Genomic DNA, 14,405 nt, shown 5'->3' with positions numbered 1-14,405 from the left:
CACTCCATCCTCCCACCACCCCACTAGGAATAGGGTTCCCCTGGTCCTCACCTACCACCCCACCAGCCTCCGGGTCCAACATATTATTCTCCGTAACTTCCGCCACCTCCAACGGGATCCCACCACTAAGCATATCTTTCCCTCCCCCCCTCTCTCTGCATTCCGCAGGGATCGCTCCCTACACAACTCCCTTGTCCATTCTTCCCCCCCATCCCTTCCCACTGATCTCCCTCCTGGCACTTATCCGTGTAAGCGGAACAAGTGCTACACATGCCCTTACACTTCCTCCCTTACCACCATTCAGGGCCCCAAACAGTCCTTCCAGGTGAGGCATCACTTCACCTGTGAGTCGACTGGGGTGATATACTGCGTCCGGTGCTCCCGATGTGGCCTTTTATATATTGGTGAGACCCGACGCAGACTGGGAGACCGCTTTGCTGAACATCTACGCTCTGTCCGCCAGAGAAAGCAGGATCTCCCAGTGGCCACACATTTTAATTCCACATCCCATTCGCATTCTGACATGTCTATCCACGGCCTCCTCTACTGTAAAGATGAAGGCACACTCAGGTTGGAGGAACAACACCTTATATTCCGTATGGGTAGCCTCCAACCTGATGGCATGAACATTGACTTCTCTAACTTCCGTTAGGCCCCACCTCCCCCTCGTACCCCATCTGTTACTCTTTTTAATGCACACATTCTTTCTCTCACTCTCCTTTTTCTCCCTCTGTCCCTCTGAATATACCTCTTGCCCATCCTCTGGGTCACCCCCCCCGTCTTTCTTCCCGGACCTCCTGTCCCATGATCCTCTCGTATCCCCTTTTGCCTATCACCTGTCCAGCTCTCGGCTCTATCCCTCCCCCTCCTGTCTTCTCCTATCATTTTGCATCTCCCCCTCCCCCTCCAGCTTTCAAATCCCTTACTCACTCTTCCTTCAGTTAGTCCTGACGAAGGGTCTCGGCCTGAAACGTCGACTGCGCTTCTTCCTATAGATGCTGCTTGGCCTGCTGCGTTCACCAGCAACTTTGATGTGTGTTCCCTAACTCTGCCATGCTTTGCAGATGGAAATGCGTCTTAACTTTACTGCTGATAAGGTTCCCTCTAATGCTTAATCTTAGTTTAGACTCTCATGCCAGGAAGGTGTCTATTTATGTCGACTGTTCTTCACAATATCCTACAAAGTGATCAAATAACCTCATTATCTTTTGTTATTCCAAGAAATGGAAGCCTAATTTCTGCAAACTGCAGGCACAGTGACAGGAACAGGGTCACTTATTTCACTGCAGTTAGATGGCAGTTTTCCACAGAACGACCGGTTAAAGAGAAGTAATTTATGGCCCATAATAATGATATTAATTCTACCTTTAATCAATGACACTCACAAATGTACCATGGAGAGCAGCCTAAATGGCTGTATCACTGCCTGGTATGAGGGGTGGACACTTCACAGGAAGAATAAAGCTACAGAAAGTTGCAAACTCAGTCAGCTCTGTCCTGGGCACTAGCCTCCCTGGCACCCAGGACATGGCCTCTTCTCATTCCTATCATCAGGGTGGAGGTACAGAAGCCTGAAGACACACACTCAATGATTCTTCCTCTCTGCCATCAGATTTCTGAATGGACATTGAACCCATGAACGCTACCTCACTAGCAAGAGAAAATCTGCAGATGCTGGAAATCCGAGCAACACGCAGAAAATGCTGGAGGAACTCAGCAGGCCAGGCAGCATCTACGGAAAAAAAAGTTGACATTTTAGGCCAAGACCCTTCAGCAGGACAGAGGGTCTCAGCCCAAAACGTCGGCTGTACTTTTTTCCATAAAAGCTACTTCACTACTTTTCTCTCTCTCTCTTTGGGCCACCTGGTCAAAATTTCTGTTACTGTGAATAGCAAAGTGAATAAAAGATGAACTGATTTCCAAAAGGCATAAAGTTAAAGATGACACATTTCTTTAATATTTTAAGCAAGATTACTTTTTTATTTCCATCTTTTACAGTTTCAAAATAACAAAAAAGGAAGAGGGCCCAAAACAAAAGTTTGGGCACCCTGCATGGTCAGTACTTAGTATCACCCCCTTTGGCAAGTATCACAGCTTGTAAACGCTTTCTATAGCCAGCTAAGAGTCTTTCAATACTTGTTTGGGGGATTTTCACCCATTCTTCCTTGCAAAAGGCTTCTAGTTCTGTGAGATTCTTGGGCCGTCTTGCATGCCTGCTCTTTTGAGGTCTATCCACAGATTCTCGATGACGTTTAGGTTGGGGGACTGTGAGGGCCATGGCAAAACCTTCAGCTTGCACCTCTTGAGGTAGTCCATTGTGGATTCTGAGGTGTGCTTAGGATCATTATCCTGTTGTAGAAATCATCCTCCTTTCATCTTTGGCTTTTTTACAGCTGGTGTGATGTTTGCTTCCAGAATTTGCTGGTTAATTAAATTCATTCTTCCATCTACCAGTAAATGTTCCCCGTGCCACTGGCTGCAACACAAGCCCAAAGCATGATCGATCCACCCCCATGGCTTAACAGTTGGAGAAGTGTTCTTTTCATGAAATTCAAGGTGCCCAAACTTTTGCTTCGGGCCCTTTTCCTTTTTTGTTATTTTGAAACGGTAAAAGATGGAAAAAGAAATGTGTCATCTTTAACTTTATGCCTTTTGGAAATCAGTTCATTTCTTACTCGCTCAGCTATTCACAGTAACAGAAATTTTCACCAGAGATGCCCAAACTTTTGCATGCCACTGTATATATAAATGTTACTGTAATTTACAGTTTTTTTATTATTATGTATTGCAATGTTCTGTTTCCACATAGCAAGAAATTTCATGACATACGCTACTGAAGAGAAGATGGCGGCACGATGCAGCGGCCATTCCGGGATGAATATCTGTTATTTGTCAAGTAGGGTGCTGTGCACAATCCTGATTTGATGGAGACAGACGTGAGAGCACGGAGGAACATCTGGTGAAACTTCTGAAATGCCCGTTTCGCTGCCGCTGCTACTGTGAGATCGAGAATCTCCAGAGGGGAAGGCCCCGAATCCTCGGCTTTGCCTGTCGCTTGGTGGCCGGGGTCAAGGTTGAAGTGTTCGGCAGAGATGGTGCTTGGTGCTCGGTGTCGGAGGGCTGGTCGGAGGCTCGAAGTTTTCGGACAGGTTCAGAGTCGGCTGTGGTCTGGTGCTTCCAGGGTGCTGCATTGGCAAGTTTGCGGCTCTGGAAGCTCATGGCAGGGAGAGTTTTTCTTCCTTCTACTGTCTGCGTGAGATGATGGGACTTTTGAGAGACTTTGAGACTTTTTTTTACCGTGCCCATGGTCTGTTCTTCTTCAAATTACAGTATTGCTTTGCACTGTTGTAACTATATGTTATAATTATGTGGTTTTTGTCAGGTTTAGTCTTGGTCTGTCCTGTGCTTCTATGATATCATATTGGAAGAACATTGTATCATTTCTTAAATGCATGCATTACTAAATGACAATAAACGAGGACTGAGTGTCCTCATAATCTAATCGAATCTAATATTAAACCTGATTCTGCTAAAACCCTGTAGTGCTGCTGCAGTTGTTAATCAGAAGGCACTTGGACATTGACACGAAGATCTTTGCAGGATTTGCACTCTGGAAGTGGAAGATTGAGGGACAGAGTTCCAGAACATGAGATCTCAGCAGCACTGAGCAACAGTGTGCAAAGGAGTTTGGACTCAGAGGAATGCAGAGTGAAGCGACTGGGCACATTGCAGTGCTGTTGGAGTGGTGCAGAAAAAGAGATAATCGAGGCCATGGAGGGATTCATATACAGGACTGGGGACTTCATAGTTGTAACATTGTCTGACCTGGAACAACTTAACACAGGAGCAATAGCGGTAGGTTAGCAGACAGGCAGTCCTCAGGTTACTATGGTTACATTCCTGAGAACTAATGATCATTATTGAGTTGGCTGCCACAGTAAATCATGTGTGATATTACTTCTTTAGCGAACTTGATTTTGCTTGCTTTGTGAATTTCCACACCTTCCCTTCCTTGACTATCCATCACACAATCCCTTGCACAGACTTCATGAATGGCTGTGATGTTTCACTCCCAGATGAGCTCAATGCCATTTATGCAAGTTTTGAAAGGGAGAATAAAACTTCCCCTGTGTGAGTCACTGCAGCATCCGCTGACCCTGTCATCTCTGTCTCGGAGGCTGACGTCAGAACATCGTTCAGCAGGGTCAGGCCCTAACAGTGTACCTTGTAGGGCACTGAAAACCTGCACCAACCAACTGGCTGGGAAGTTTAAGGACATCTTCAATGTCTCACTGTTGTGGCCTGAGGTTTCTACCTGCTTCAGAAGTGGAAGAATCATACCTGTAGGGTGGGCTGTCTCACCGACTAGTTTAAACAGGAAAATTTCTGCAGATGCTGGAGATCCAAACCAAACACACAAAATGTTGGTGGAGCTCAGCAGGTCAGGCAGCAGCTATGGAAATGAATAAACAGTCGATGTTTCAGGCTAAGACCTTTCTTCAGGACTGGAAGTAGTGGTGGGGGGGGGTCAGGTGCCAGAATAAAAAGGTGGGGGGGAGAGGAAGGAGGACAAGCTGGAAGGTGATAGGTGAAGCCAAGTGGGTGGGAAAGCTAAAGGGCTAGATAGGATGAATCTGATACCAGGGGAGATTGGACCACAGGATAAAGGGAAGGATGGCACCCAGGATGTGGTGAAGGGCAGGTGAGAAGAGATAACTGGCCGGTTTGGGGAATAGAAGAAGGAGGGAGGGAAAGGGATATTTTTTTACTGGAAGGACTACTTCACTGGAAGATATCGATTATTGGCTGATAGCATTCACATCTACTGTGATGAAATGCTTTTAGAGGCTGGTCATGGCTAGAATCAACACCTGCCTAAGCAAGGACCTCGACCTGCTGTCATTTTCCTAGTGTCACAACAGGTCTATGGTGGATACAATTTCTGACTCTCCATTTAGCCTTAGACCACCCAGACTACAGCAATACTTACTTAAAGCTGCTGTTTACTGATTACAGCTCAGAATTCAACCACCATCATTCCTTCACTACTAACCAGTCAGCTTCAATATCTGGACCTCTGTACCTTCACTTGCAACTGGCCTTGACTGCCTACAGGCAGTGGAGATCGTAAATAAAATCTCCTTGCTGACAGTCAACACTGGCACACCTCAAGGATGTGTGCTTAGCCCACTGCTCTGCTCTCTGTACATCCATGACTGTCTGACTTGGCACAGCACAAACAGCATCTATAAATTCGCCACTGACACAGCAGAATCTCAGATGGTGACGAGGAGGCATACAGGAGTGGGATCAATCAGCTGGATGAGTAGTGTCACAACAACAACCTTGCACTCAACGTCGGTAAGAACAAGGAATTGATTGGTGACTTCAGGAAGAGAATGTACACCAGTCCTCCTTGTTGAGGGATCAGCAGTGGAAAGGGCGAGCAGTTTCAAGCTCCTGGGTATCAACATCTCTGAAGCCTAACATATTGATACAATTACAAAGAAGGCACGACAGTGACTATATTTCATTCAGAGTTTGAGAAGATTTAGTAAATTTCTACCGATGTACAATTTGGTAAGGAGACGCCAGCGCACTGGATTGGAAAAAGCTGCAAAGCATTGTAAACTCAGCCAGATCCACCATGGACACTAACCTCCCCCCCATCGAAGACATCTTCCAAAGACAATGCCTCAGGATGGTGGCATCCATAATAAGACCTCAAGACCATAACATATAGGAGCAAGATTTGGCCATTTGGCACATCAAGTCTGTTCCACTATTTCATCATGACTGATCCATTTTCCCTCCTGCCTTCCCCTGTGTTCCTTCATATCCTGACTAATCAAGAATCTATCAACCTCTGCCTTAAGTATACCCAATGATTTGGCCTCCATAGCCACTTGCGGCAACAAATTCTACAGATTCAGAACTTTCTGGCTAAATTTCTCATCTCCATTCTAAAAAGATATTCCTCTATTCTGACAACACACATCAAAGTTGCTGGTGAACGCAGCAGGCCAGGCAGCATCTCTAGGAAGAGGTAGAGTCGACGTTTCAGGCCGAGACCCTTCGTCAGGACTAACTGAAGGAAGAGTTAGTAGGAGATTTGAAAGTGGGAGGGGGAGGGGGAGATCCAAAATGATAGGAGAAGACAGGAGGGGAAGGGATAGAGCCAAGAGCTGGACAGGTGATTGGCAAAAGGGGATACGAGAGGATCATGGGACAGGAGGTCCGGGGAGAAAGAAAAGGGGGGGGGGAACCCAGACGATCGGCAAGGGGTTTAGTCAGAGGGACAGAGGGAGAAAAAGGAGAGTGAGAGAAAGACTGTGTGTATAAAAATAAATAACAGATGAGGTACGAGGTGGAGGTGGGTTATTACCGGAAGTTAGAGAAGTCGATGTTCATGCCATCATGTTGGAGGCTACCCAGACGGGATATAAGGTGTTGTTCCTCCAACCTGAGTGTGGCTTCATCTTTACAGTAGAGGAGGCCGTGGATAACCTGCCATCAGGTTGGAGGCTCCTCTATTCTGAGGCTGTGTCCTCTGGTCTTAGACTCCCCACCATAGGAAACATCCTCACCACATCCATTCTTTCTGGGCTTTTAAACATTTGATAGGTTTCAATGTGGTTACCCCTCATTCTTCTGAATTCCAGTGAGTAGAGGCCCAGAGCCATATATGACAAGCCTTACAATCCTGGAATCATTTTCATGAACTTGCTTTGAGCCTCTCCAACGTCAGCACATTGTTTCTTAGGTAGGTGGCCCAAAACTGCTCACGTATCCCAAATAAGGCCTCGCCAGTGTTATATAAAGCCCCAACATTGCAACATTGCTTTTATATTCTAGTCCTCTCAAAATGAATGCTAACATCACATTTGCCTTCCTCACCAGCAACTCATCCTTCAAATTAACCTTTAGGGAATCCTGCAGGAGGACTCCCAAGTCCCTTTGCACCTCAGATTTTCGAAAATAGTCTACACTTTTATTTCTTCCACCAATGTGCATGACCATACACTTCCCAACACTGTATTCCATCTACCACTGCTTTGCCCATTCTCCCAATCTGTCTAAGTTCTTCTTTAGTCTCTCTGCTTCATCAAAACTACCTGCCCCTCCACCTATCTTCATACCATCCAGAAACCTGGTCACACAACCGTCTATTACATCATCCAAATCATTGACATACAATGTAAAAGGAATTGGTTGCAACACCTATGGAACACCCCTAGTCATCGGCAGCCAACCAGAAAAGGCTCTCTTTATTCCCACTCTTCGCCTCCTGCCAATCGGCCAATGCTCTATCCATGCCAGTATCTTTCCTGTAATTCTATGGGCTCTTAACTTACGTGGCAGCTTGTCAAAAGCCCTTCTGAAAATCCAGGTACACAACATCCACCAATTCTTCTTTGTCTATCCTGCTTGCTACTTTTTCAAAGAATTCCAACAGATTTGTCAGGCAAGATTTCCCCTTAAGGAAACCATGCTGACTACGGCCTATTTTATCATGTGCCTCAAAGTACCTGAAACCACATCCTTAACAATGGCCTCCAACATCATCTCAACCACTAAGGTCAGACTAACTGGCCTATAATTTCCTTTCTTCTGCCTCTCTCCCTTCTTGAAGAGTGGAGTGACATTTCTATTTTTCAGTTCTCCAGAACCATCCCAGAATCAATTGATTCTTGAAAGATCATTACTAATGGTTTCACAGTCGCTTCAGCCACCTCTTTCAGAACTCCGGGGTGTATAGCATCTGACTTATCAACCTTCAGACCTTTCAGTTTCCCAAGAACCTTCTCCCTAGTGAGGTCAACTTCACACATTTCTGTCCCCTGACGTTCTTGAACATCCGGCAATACTGCTGGTGTCCGTCATGGTGAAGACTGATGCAATATACTTATTCAATTTGGACTTCTAATGCTCACCATTAGAATGCCGTGGACCCAATCTGAGACATCCCTGACCCTGGCACCTGCGAGACAGCATACCAGCCAGGTGTCCCTATCGTGTCCGCAGAACCTCATCTCTGTTCCTCTGAATATGGAATCTCCTATCAGTACTGCAGTCCTCTTCACCTCTCTTCTCTTCCGAGCAACAGCATCAGACTTATTGCCAGAGACTGGTCGCTGCGGCTCCCCTTTGGCAGGTCCCCTTTGGGCACTCTGCACTAGCTTCCCTACTTCCCTTCCTCCTCCTTACAGTCACCCAGTTTCCTACCTCCTGCAACCTAGAGGTGACTACCTCCGTGTGTCTCCCATCACTTCCTCATTCTCCCGTATGAGTTGCAGGTTGTCGAGCTGCGGCTCCAGTTTTTTAACACGTTCTCTGAGGAGCTGCAGCTCGGTGCACCTGGTGCAGATGCAGTTATCCAGGAGGCTGGGGGTCTCCCAGATCCCACATCTCACACACAGAACAAATCACAGCCACTGGAACCATTGTCACTGTGTTTAACTGTGCCCTAACAGACAAAGAATAAATAAATAAAGAGGAAGAAGAAACTTGCTGGATGCTTATCTCACCTAAGACTTTTACACAGTACTGTAGATTAGATAGATAGGCAGGACCTTTGTCCTATTGCAGTGGTATCAAAAACAACAGGGCATAGGTTTAAGGTAGGAGTTTTGAAGGAAAATTTTACACAACTTATTTTTACACAGAGAGGAACTGAAATCTGGAACTAGCTGTCAGAAGAAGAGGTGGAATCAGATACAATTATGATGTTTAAAAGACTTTTAGACAGACACTTCAGGCAAGGCATGGAAGACTACAGTTTTAAAGCAGGCAATTGCAAATGTTTCGCGCCTGTTCAAGGGAAAGCTGTCGAGATTGACTCAGCTGCTGTTGACCAGGGATGAAGAATGAAACAGAAAATGAAGAAGGACCCTCACCACCCAGGACATGCCCCCTTTACATTATTACCATCAGGGAGGAGGTACAGGAAACTGGAGGCACGACACTCAACATCTTAGAACGTCTTCCCCTCTGGCATTAGATTTCTGAATGCTCCATGAACCTGTGAATACTACCTCATAATCTTTGCTCTGTCTTTGCACTTCTATCTATATATATATATATATACATTTTCCTGTAATTTATAGTAATTTTTATGTCTTGCACCAGGTGGTGGTGGTCGTATGAGCAGTAGGTGTGTATCACAAGTCCTGGTTTTGCGACCACTGACACCGGGCGGACCATCTCTGAGGAGTATTGATAATGGCTGGGGTCACCCATCTTGTAAAGACACTGCCCAGAAGAAGGCAATGGCAAACCACTACCAAGATTGCTCACATTATATGACACAATGACAACGGTGGTGTCTTGCGCTATACTGCTGCCACACAACAACAAATACTATGGCATCCTGAATGCCAGTGATAATAATCCAATTCCGATCCTGAATTCCAGTTGCACACATCCACACGCTGCCTGCTACTTTCCTTGATGCACCAGTTACCATCACTGAAACAACCGAAAGTTACACCCCAGACTCTGCCACCCTCACCACAGGACAATGCTATGATGATCTCACATTAGGCCTTGACTTCAATGCACGACAAACATATGGACCAGTATTCCTTGGAATTTATCCAGTCTGTGCCTCTAATACTGGGACAACCTAACCTATAATGCGAGCATGGTGCTGAGGGAGGGGAGAAGGATGTCGAGGGGAGGCTAGCGGTATTTTATGAAGCAAGGGACTGGAGCGACTGAACATGATGCAACCTTTCTTCTTGCTCTTTTTCTCCTTGTTGGCGACTCCTCCAGCTTGGAACATGTTGGCCGTGTTCTTCTTCTTCTTTTTCACCTTTGTGGCTTTTGGATTGGGTTCTGAATCCTCACTGTCATACTGTTCTGACTGTGACTCTGGGCAGTGGAAGAACAGAAGGTACAGAAGGAAAGAAGGGAAAGATTAAAAGAATGAATCAAAAGATAGAGGCATATAAATAATTCAGGGCCTAAAAGTTATTGAGATACATTACGAAATTCTGAGCAACATTGATTCCACCGCCTAATTGTCTGTCCTAATTATTATTTCCATTAAAAGCTATTGATATTATACTGACCATCCAGAGTTAAAATGATCTAATGCAGGGGTTCCCAACCTTTGTTATGCCATTATCCAAGGAGTCTATGGACTCCGGGATGGGACCCTTGATCTAAAGGCGTAATCATTCTGAGTTCATTCTGATCTCCTGAGCTCTTACTCAAGTGGAATGTTAGCAGCCCTGATATGCACCCAGTACTGAGAGCAGACGGTGACAGAGATAGAACACACCAGTTTCCTTTACTGATGGGCTAACCAGTTGACCCTTGACTAAATTTATCTTAATGTCTCTGTTGCCAGTTATCCTAAATCTAAGCTCTATAGTTCCTAAATCTGATGCTGATTAAAATGATTTCTCATTGTTAATTCTATCATAACCTCGGATTGCCCACCAACCCGCTTCCCTCTCTCCCCAAATCCAACACCATCCCCTACTCCCAGCCACACGGTGCGTGTCATACCAATTGCAGCCTTGGGAATATCAGACAGCAGAATGAGAATGATTTGATATGAAATGGGAGGAAGATTGTTGGGGGAAATGAAGCTGACCTTTCTTTCTGCTTCTCGCTTTCTTCTCAGCACCAGTCTGAAATGTTAAGGTTGGATCCTTTCTTGGGGTTTTGCTGGATTTCGCTTTGGTCTTGGACTCAGGCTCATCTTTGTCTGGCTCTGAGCGGTATTCAGTGAGGGATGGATTCAGAGGAAGTTTGATGAAGTAAAGCCAGCGAGACAGAGAAATGGGAATATCAGAACATAACAGGTAGAAGCAGGTGTAAACTATTTAGCCTCACATGATTATACTCACGTTCAACAAAATTGTGTCTGACATTTTACCCAACACCTCTTCCCATGTCCCTCGATTTCCTCACTAGACTCTGAATGTTGCTAATAAAAACAATTTCTCATTATTATTTCTATTAATCTCTGTCCTGAGTATACTCTGAGTATGCACTGCCCTCTTGCGTAAAGGTTTCTAAAGGTTCACCCTCTGGGTGAAGAAAACATTTTTTTAAGCGGCTATCCCAATGATTGATACCCTTGTTCAAAGACAAAGATCTCAGCTTCTTGAGGCCTCAGACCTCAACCCACATATAACCTGTCATAGCCATTAGTTTTACGTGTTTCAGTGGTATCATCTTCCGTTGCTTCAAACAGGACAGTATAAGAAAAGAACAGATACTTACTTGGGACGCAGGAAAGTGGCTCTGAGACAGGAAATGTAGCATCAATACAAACATTTGCAATGTATCAGCTTTACATCCTTTCAAGCAACAAAAAATAGTCACCGTGATAAAAAAAAGAGAGGCAACTAATGGACAAATGTAGAATATTCTTCTTGAAGCACTTACATTTCAGTGGTGTTTTCATATAGTTAGGTTGCCTAAAATCACTGGACCACAAATATACTTCTAAAATATGGGAAATCTGCATAGGGAGGTATCAACTATAAGTTAATCATCAGATAATTTGTTTTAGTGGATGCTAATTGAAGGGTACCCAGGACACTGTGGAAAACTCCCTTTCTGTTCTTCTTTAAAATAGCGTCATGGAACCCTTTTTAAGTTTACCGTAGAGCCTTGCTTAAATTCAAAACTTTGGACTTCGAGTAATGCACTGTTCCCTCCTTACCACACTGAAGTAATAGATTTTAGATGCAAAGAATCTGAGAAAGTGAAATAGATTTTTTTCTTAATCCTTTCATAGTGAATAATGTGCATTAAAGATGGAGTCAGATCTGCAAATTATTAGCAGAATTGCAAATTGTTAGAACTGTTTTTGTCAGATTTCTCAGGATAACTACAAAAGAAAGCTTGGAAAAATGAACAGGTTGAAAAGCAAGAAAATCTGCAACAAAAAGCCATCCAAAGCTTCTGTTTAAGTCCTGGCATCAGTTGTTCAGGGTCTGATGTAGGCACCAAGGTTAGGAAGGTAGCCTTGGTCAATATAAACTGCCCTCCTTCTTGAAGATGAGTGTAGTGTAGATAGTGTCTGCCATGGACTTGTGCTGTGTCAATGTGCACAGTAAGAATATCTATCGATTGGTGTATGCGTCTACATTTTTCCATGTCTCAGTGTCTATTTGTATGTCTGTGCACATACAAGAGTACATGTGACCCTTCATGCTGGATCTAGAATTGGTCAAGTGATGCATGATGCAGGCTAAATTCTCCATTCAATTAAGTTTGCCAGAAATGCTTCCCCTGCTACCGTAACATCGGAATGTGATTCTGAAATTTATTCCAGTGAAGACTAATGTAACAGCTGCTGAGGAGGGACGAATAGCTTCGCTGTTGGATTTGCATGCTTTGACACCACATGTGTAGTTTCTTGTTTTGCTTTCTTCTTTCATATTTCGGATTTAGAAATGATAATATCACCATGGTTGAACTTAGAGGGTTCAACGATATTCAACAGACATTGATCAGAATGTGTAGTTAGCATGTTCACACAATTCATGCATGCCTCTCCTGCTGAGTGCAGTTGGCATTGCCAAGCCTCGCATCCCATAGGACACAACCTTGTCAGTGGTGACCACCAGCTTCACCAGCTGGAACCATTGTGCCCAAGTGGCTCTACGCTATGTGATCCACCAGCTATGGACTTTACTGGCAGAAATTGATCAAGTAAACAGCACACTCAGGTTTACAGGTTCCCCAAATGACATATGCAGTCACACTGACATTAACCTAACTTAAGCTCACATCTATGAACCTGCCAGGTAGATTCCTCACATGGGTTCACACTTACACATACAGTACACTCCCATACAAGCCACATATGATGACTTACAGATAGATATACACAGACAGACGGACAAACACACACTTTAAACATGACGCCGGTTGAATGCCTGACCTTTCTGTTTAGCTTTTTTCTCCCTTGGTGATTTCTTTTTAGCACGATTTATGGTCACCTCTAATATCTCTTCCTCCTCCTCGTTCTCGTCTTCCTCATCCTCAACCACAGACCCTTCGGTGATGAAGTTTCATTAAATGAAAGAAATAAATCGAGGCATCTTTTGCACAAATAAGCAGTGTCAGCAAGATCTGGGCAATGCCATTATTCCCTGTGCAAGCAGCAGGCGGGAGACATGTCATTGTGGTGTGCGGGAAAACGCTCAGTCCTTCGACACCCTGCAGCAATGCACAATGGCCCCATGAAGGAGCTATGGTTAAATTCAGCAGCATGTTTATTCTCAGGTGTGACACCTTCTTTATCCGAACAGTCGCTCAGTTTCAGTGACATCACTCCTTTATAATGAAGTTACTGTTCCTCACCACTGGGAGAGCAGCTTCTGGTTTTTGCCTGAACATAAGCAACAGCATGTTCAGCTGATCGTAACAGGGAGTCCTTCCTCCAGAAGGTGCTTGCAAATGCACTTTGTGCAAAAGTCTTAGCTACATATATATAGCTGGAGTGTCTAAGACTTTTGCACAGTACTGTAGTAATTTTACGTGTTGCACTGTACTGCTGCTGCAAAAAAAGGTATGATAAACCTGATTCTGATATGGGTCTCCATTGTGGGCTGAGAGTGGGAAGGGGGCAGGGAGAGGGGAATCGTGGTTGGGAAAAGGGGAAGGGAGAGGGGAGGGAGCAGGAAGCACCAGAGAGACATTCTGTAATGAACGATAAGCCAAGTGTTTGGAATCAAATGACCTTTTTGTTGTCTCGGGGCTGAGTGTGTCTGCACCCTGCCCATGCCCACTCTGCTCCATGTGGACAAATACAGTACGATGCAAAAGTCTTCGGCCCCCTAGCTATATACCTGTATATGTGTGTACTATACTGCATGAATTACATTCTCCCTTGAGAAAGGTATAGCTTTCAAACCAATATATGGCTTCACTTATATCATATCAGAGACACACAATGCTCTGGAGGAACCTGGCAGCTAGATGGGAACCTGGGAAGAATAGATTATGGAAAAAATCAAAGGGAGAATTGGATTATTTTGTAACTCAGGACGGTCTCAATGGGCCCAACAATGTCATAAGGAAGTATGGAAGAATGTATGAAATATGGACTTTCCCTCCCTGAAAGGGGAACTAGTGTCTTGGTCAGTGGCATTAGCACTCAGGATGGATTGACCTTCAGTCACAAGCCTGTGGGATGAGTTCTTGCCACCACGTTTATGTAGGAAAAGCACTAAGGAGAGATTGCAACCTGAGCTGGTATGGGGAGAGTTCAGGAACAGTTATTACTCCTCAAACACCAGGCTCTTGAATCAAAGAGGATAACTTCACTCAACTTCACTTGCCCCATCATTGAAATGTTCCCACAACTTATGGGCTCACTTTCAAGGACTCCATCTCATGTTCTCAATATTAGTTGCTTATTTATTTATTATTAT

General features: G+C 44.6%; 1 protein-coding gene across 1 annotated transcript in view; it reads right to left on the bottom strand.

The window, feature by feature from the left end:
- Positions 1–14,405, bottom strand: part of LOC134344222 (tubby-related protein 1-like) — a 110,023-nt gene that overhangs the window by 29,335 nt on the left and 66,283 nt on the right. The window contains exons 5-7 of the mRNA XM_063043657.1: positions 12,911–13,024; positions 10,604–10,723; positions 9,733–9,873 (exon numbers count right to left, since the gene is read on the bottom strand). Coding sequence (XP_062899727.1) covers positions 9,733–9,873; positions 10,604–10,723; positions 12,911–13,024 — 375 coding nt within the window. The remainder of the gene's footprint in view (positions 1–9,732; positions 9,874–10,603; positions 10,724–12,910; positions 13,025–14,405) is intronic.

This window comes from Mobula hypostoma, chromosome 3 (assembly GCF_963921235.1).
Source record: "Mobula hypostoma chromosome 3, sMobHyp1.1, whole genome shotgun sequence".
NCBI classification, from domain to species: Eukaryota; Metazoa; Chordata; class Chondrichthyes; order Myliobatiformes; family Myliobatidae; genus Mobula; species Mobula hypostoma.
The sequence above is the reverse complement of the archived record's forward strand: the minus strand, read 5'-3'. Positions and strand labels throughout refer to the sequence as shown.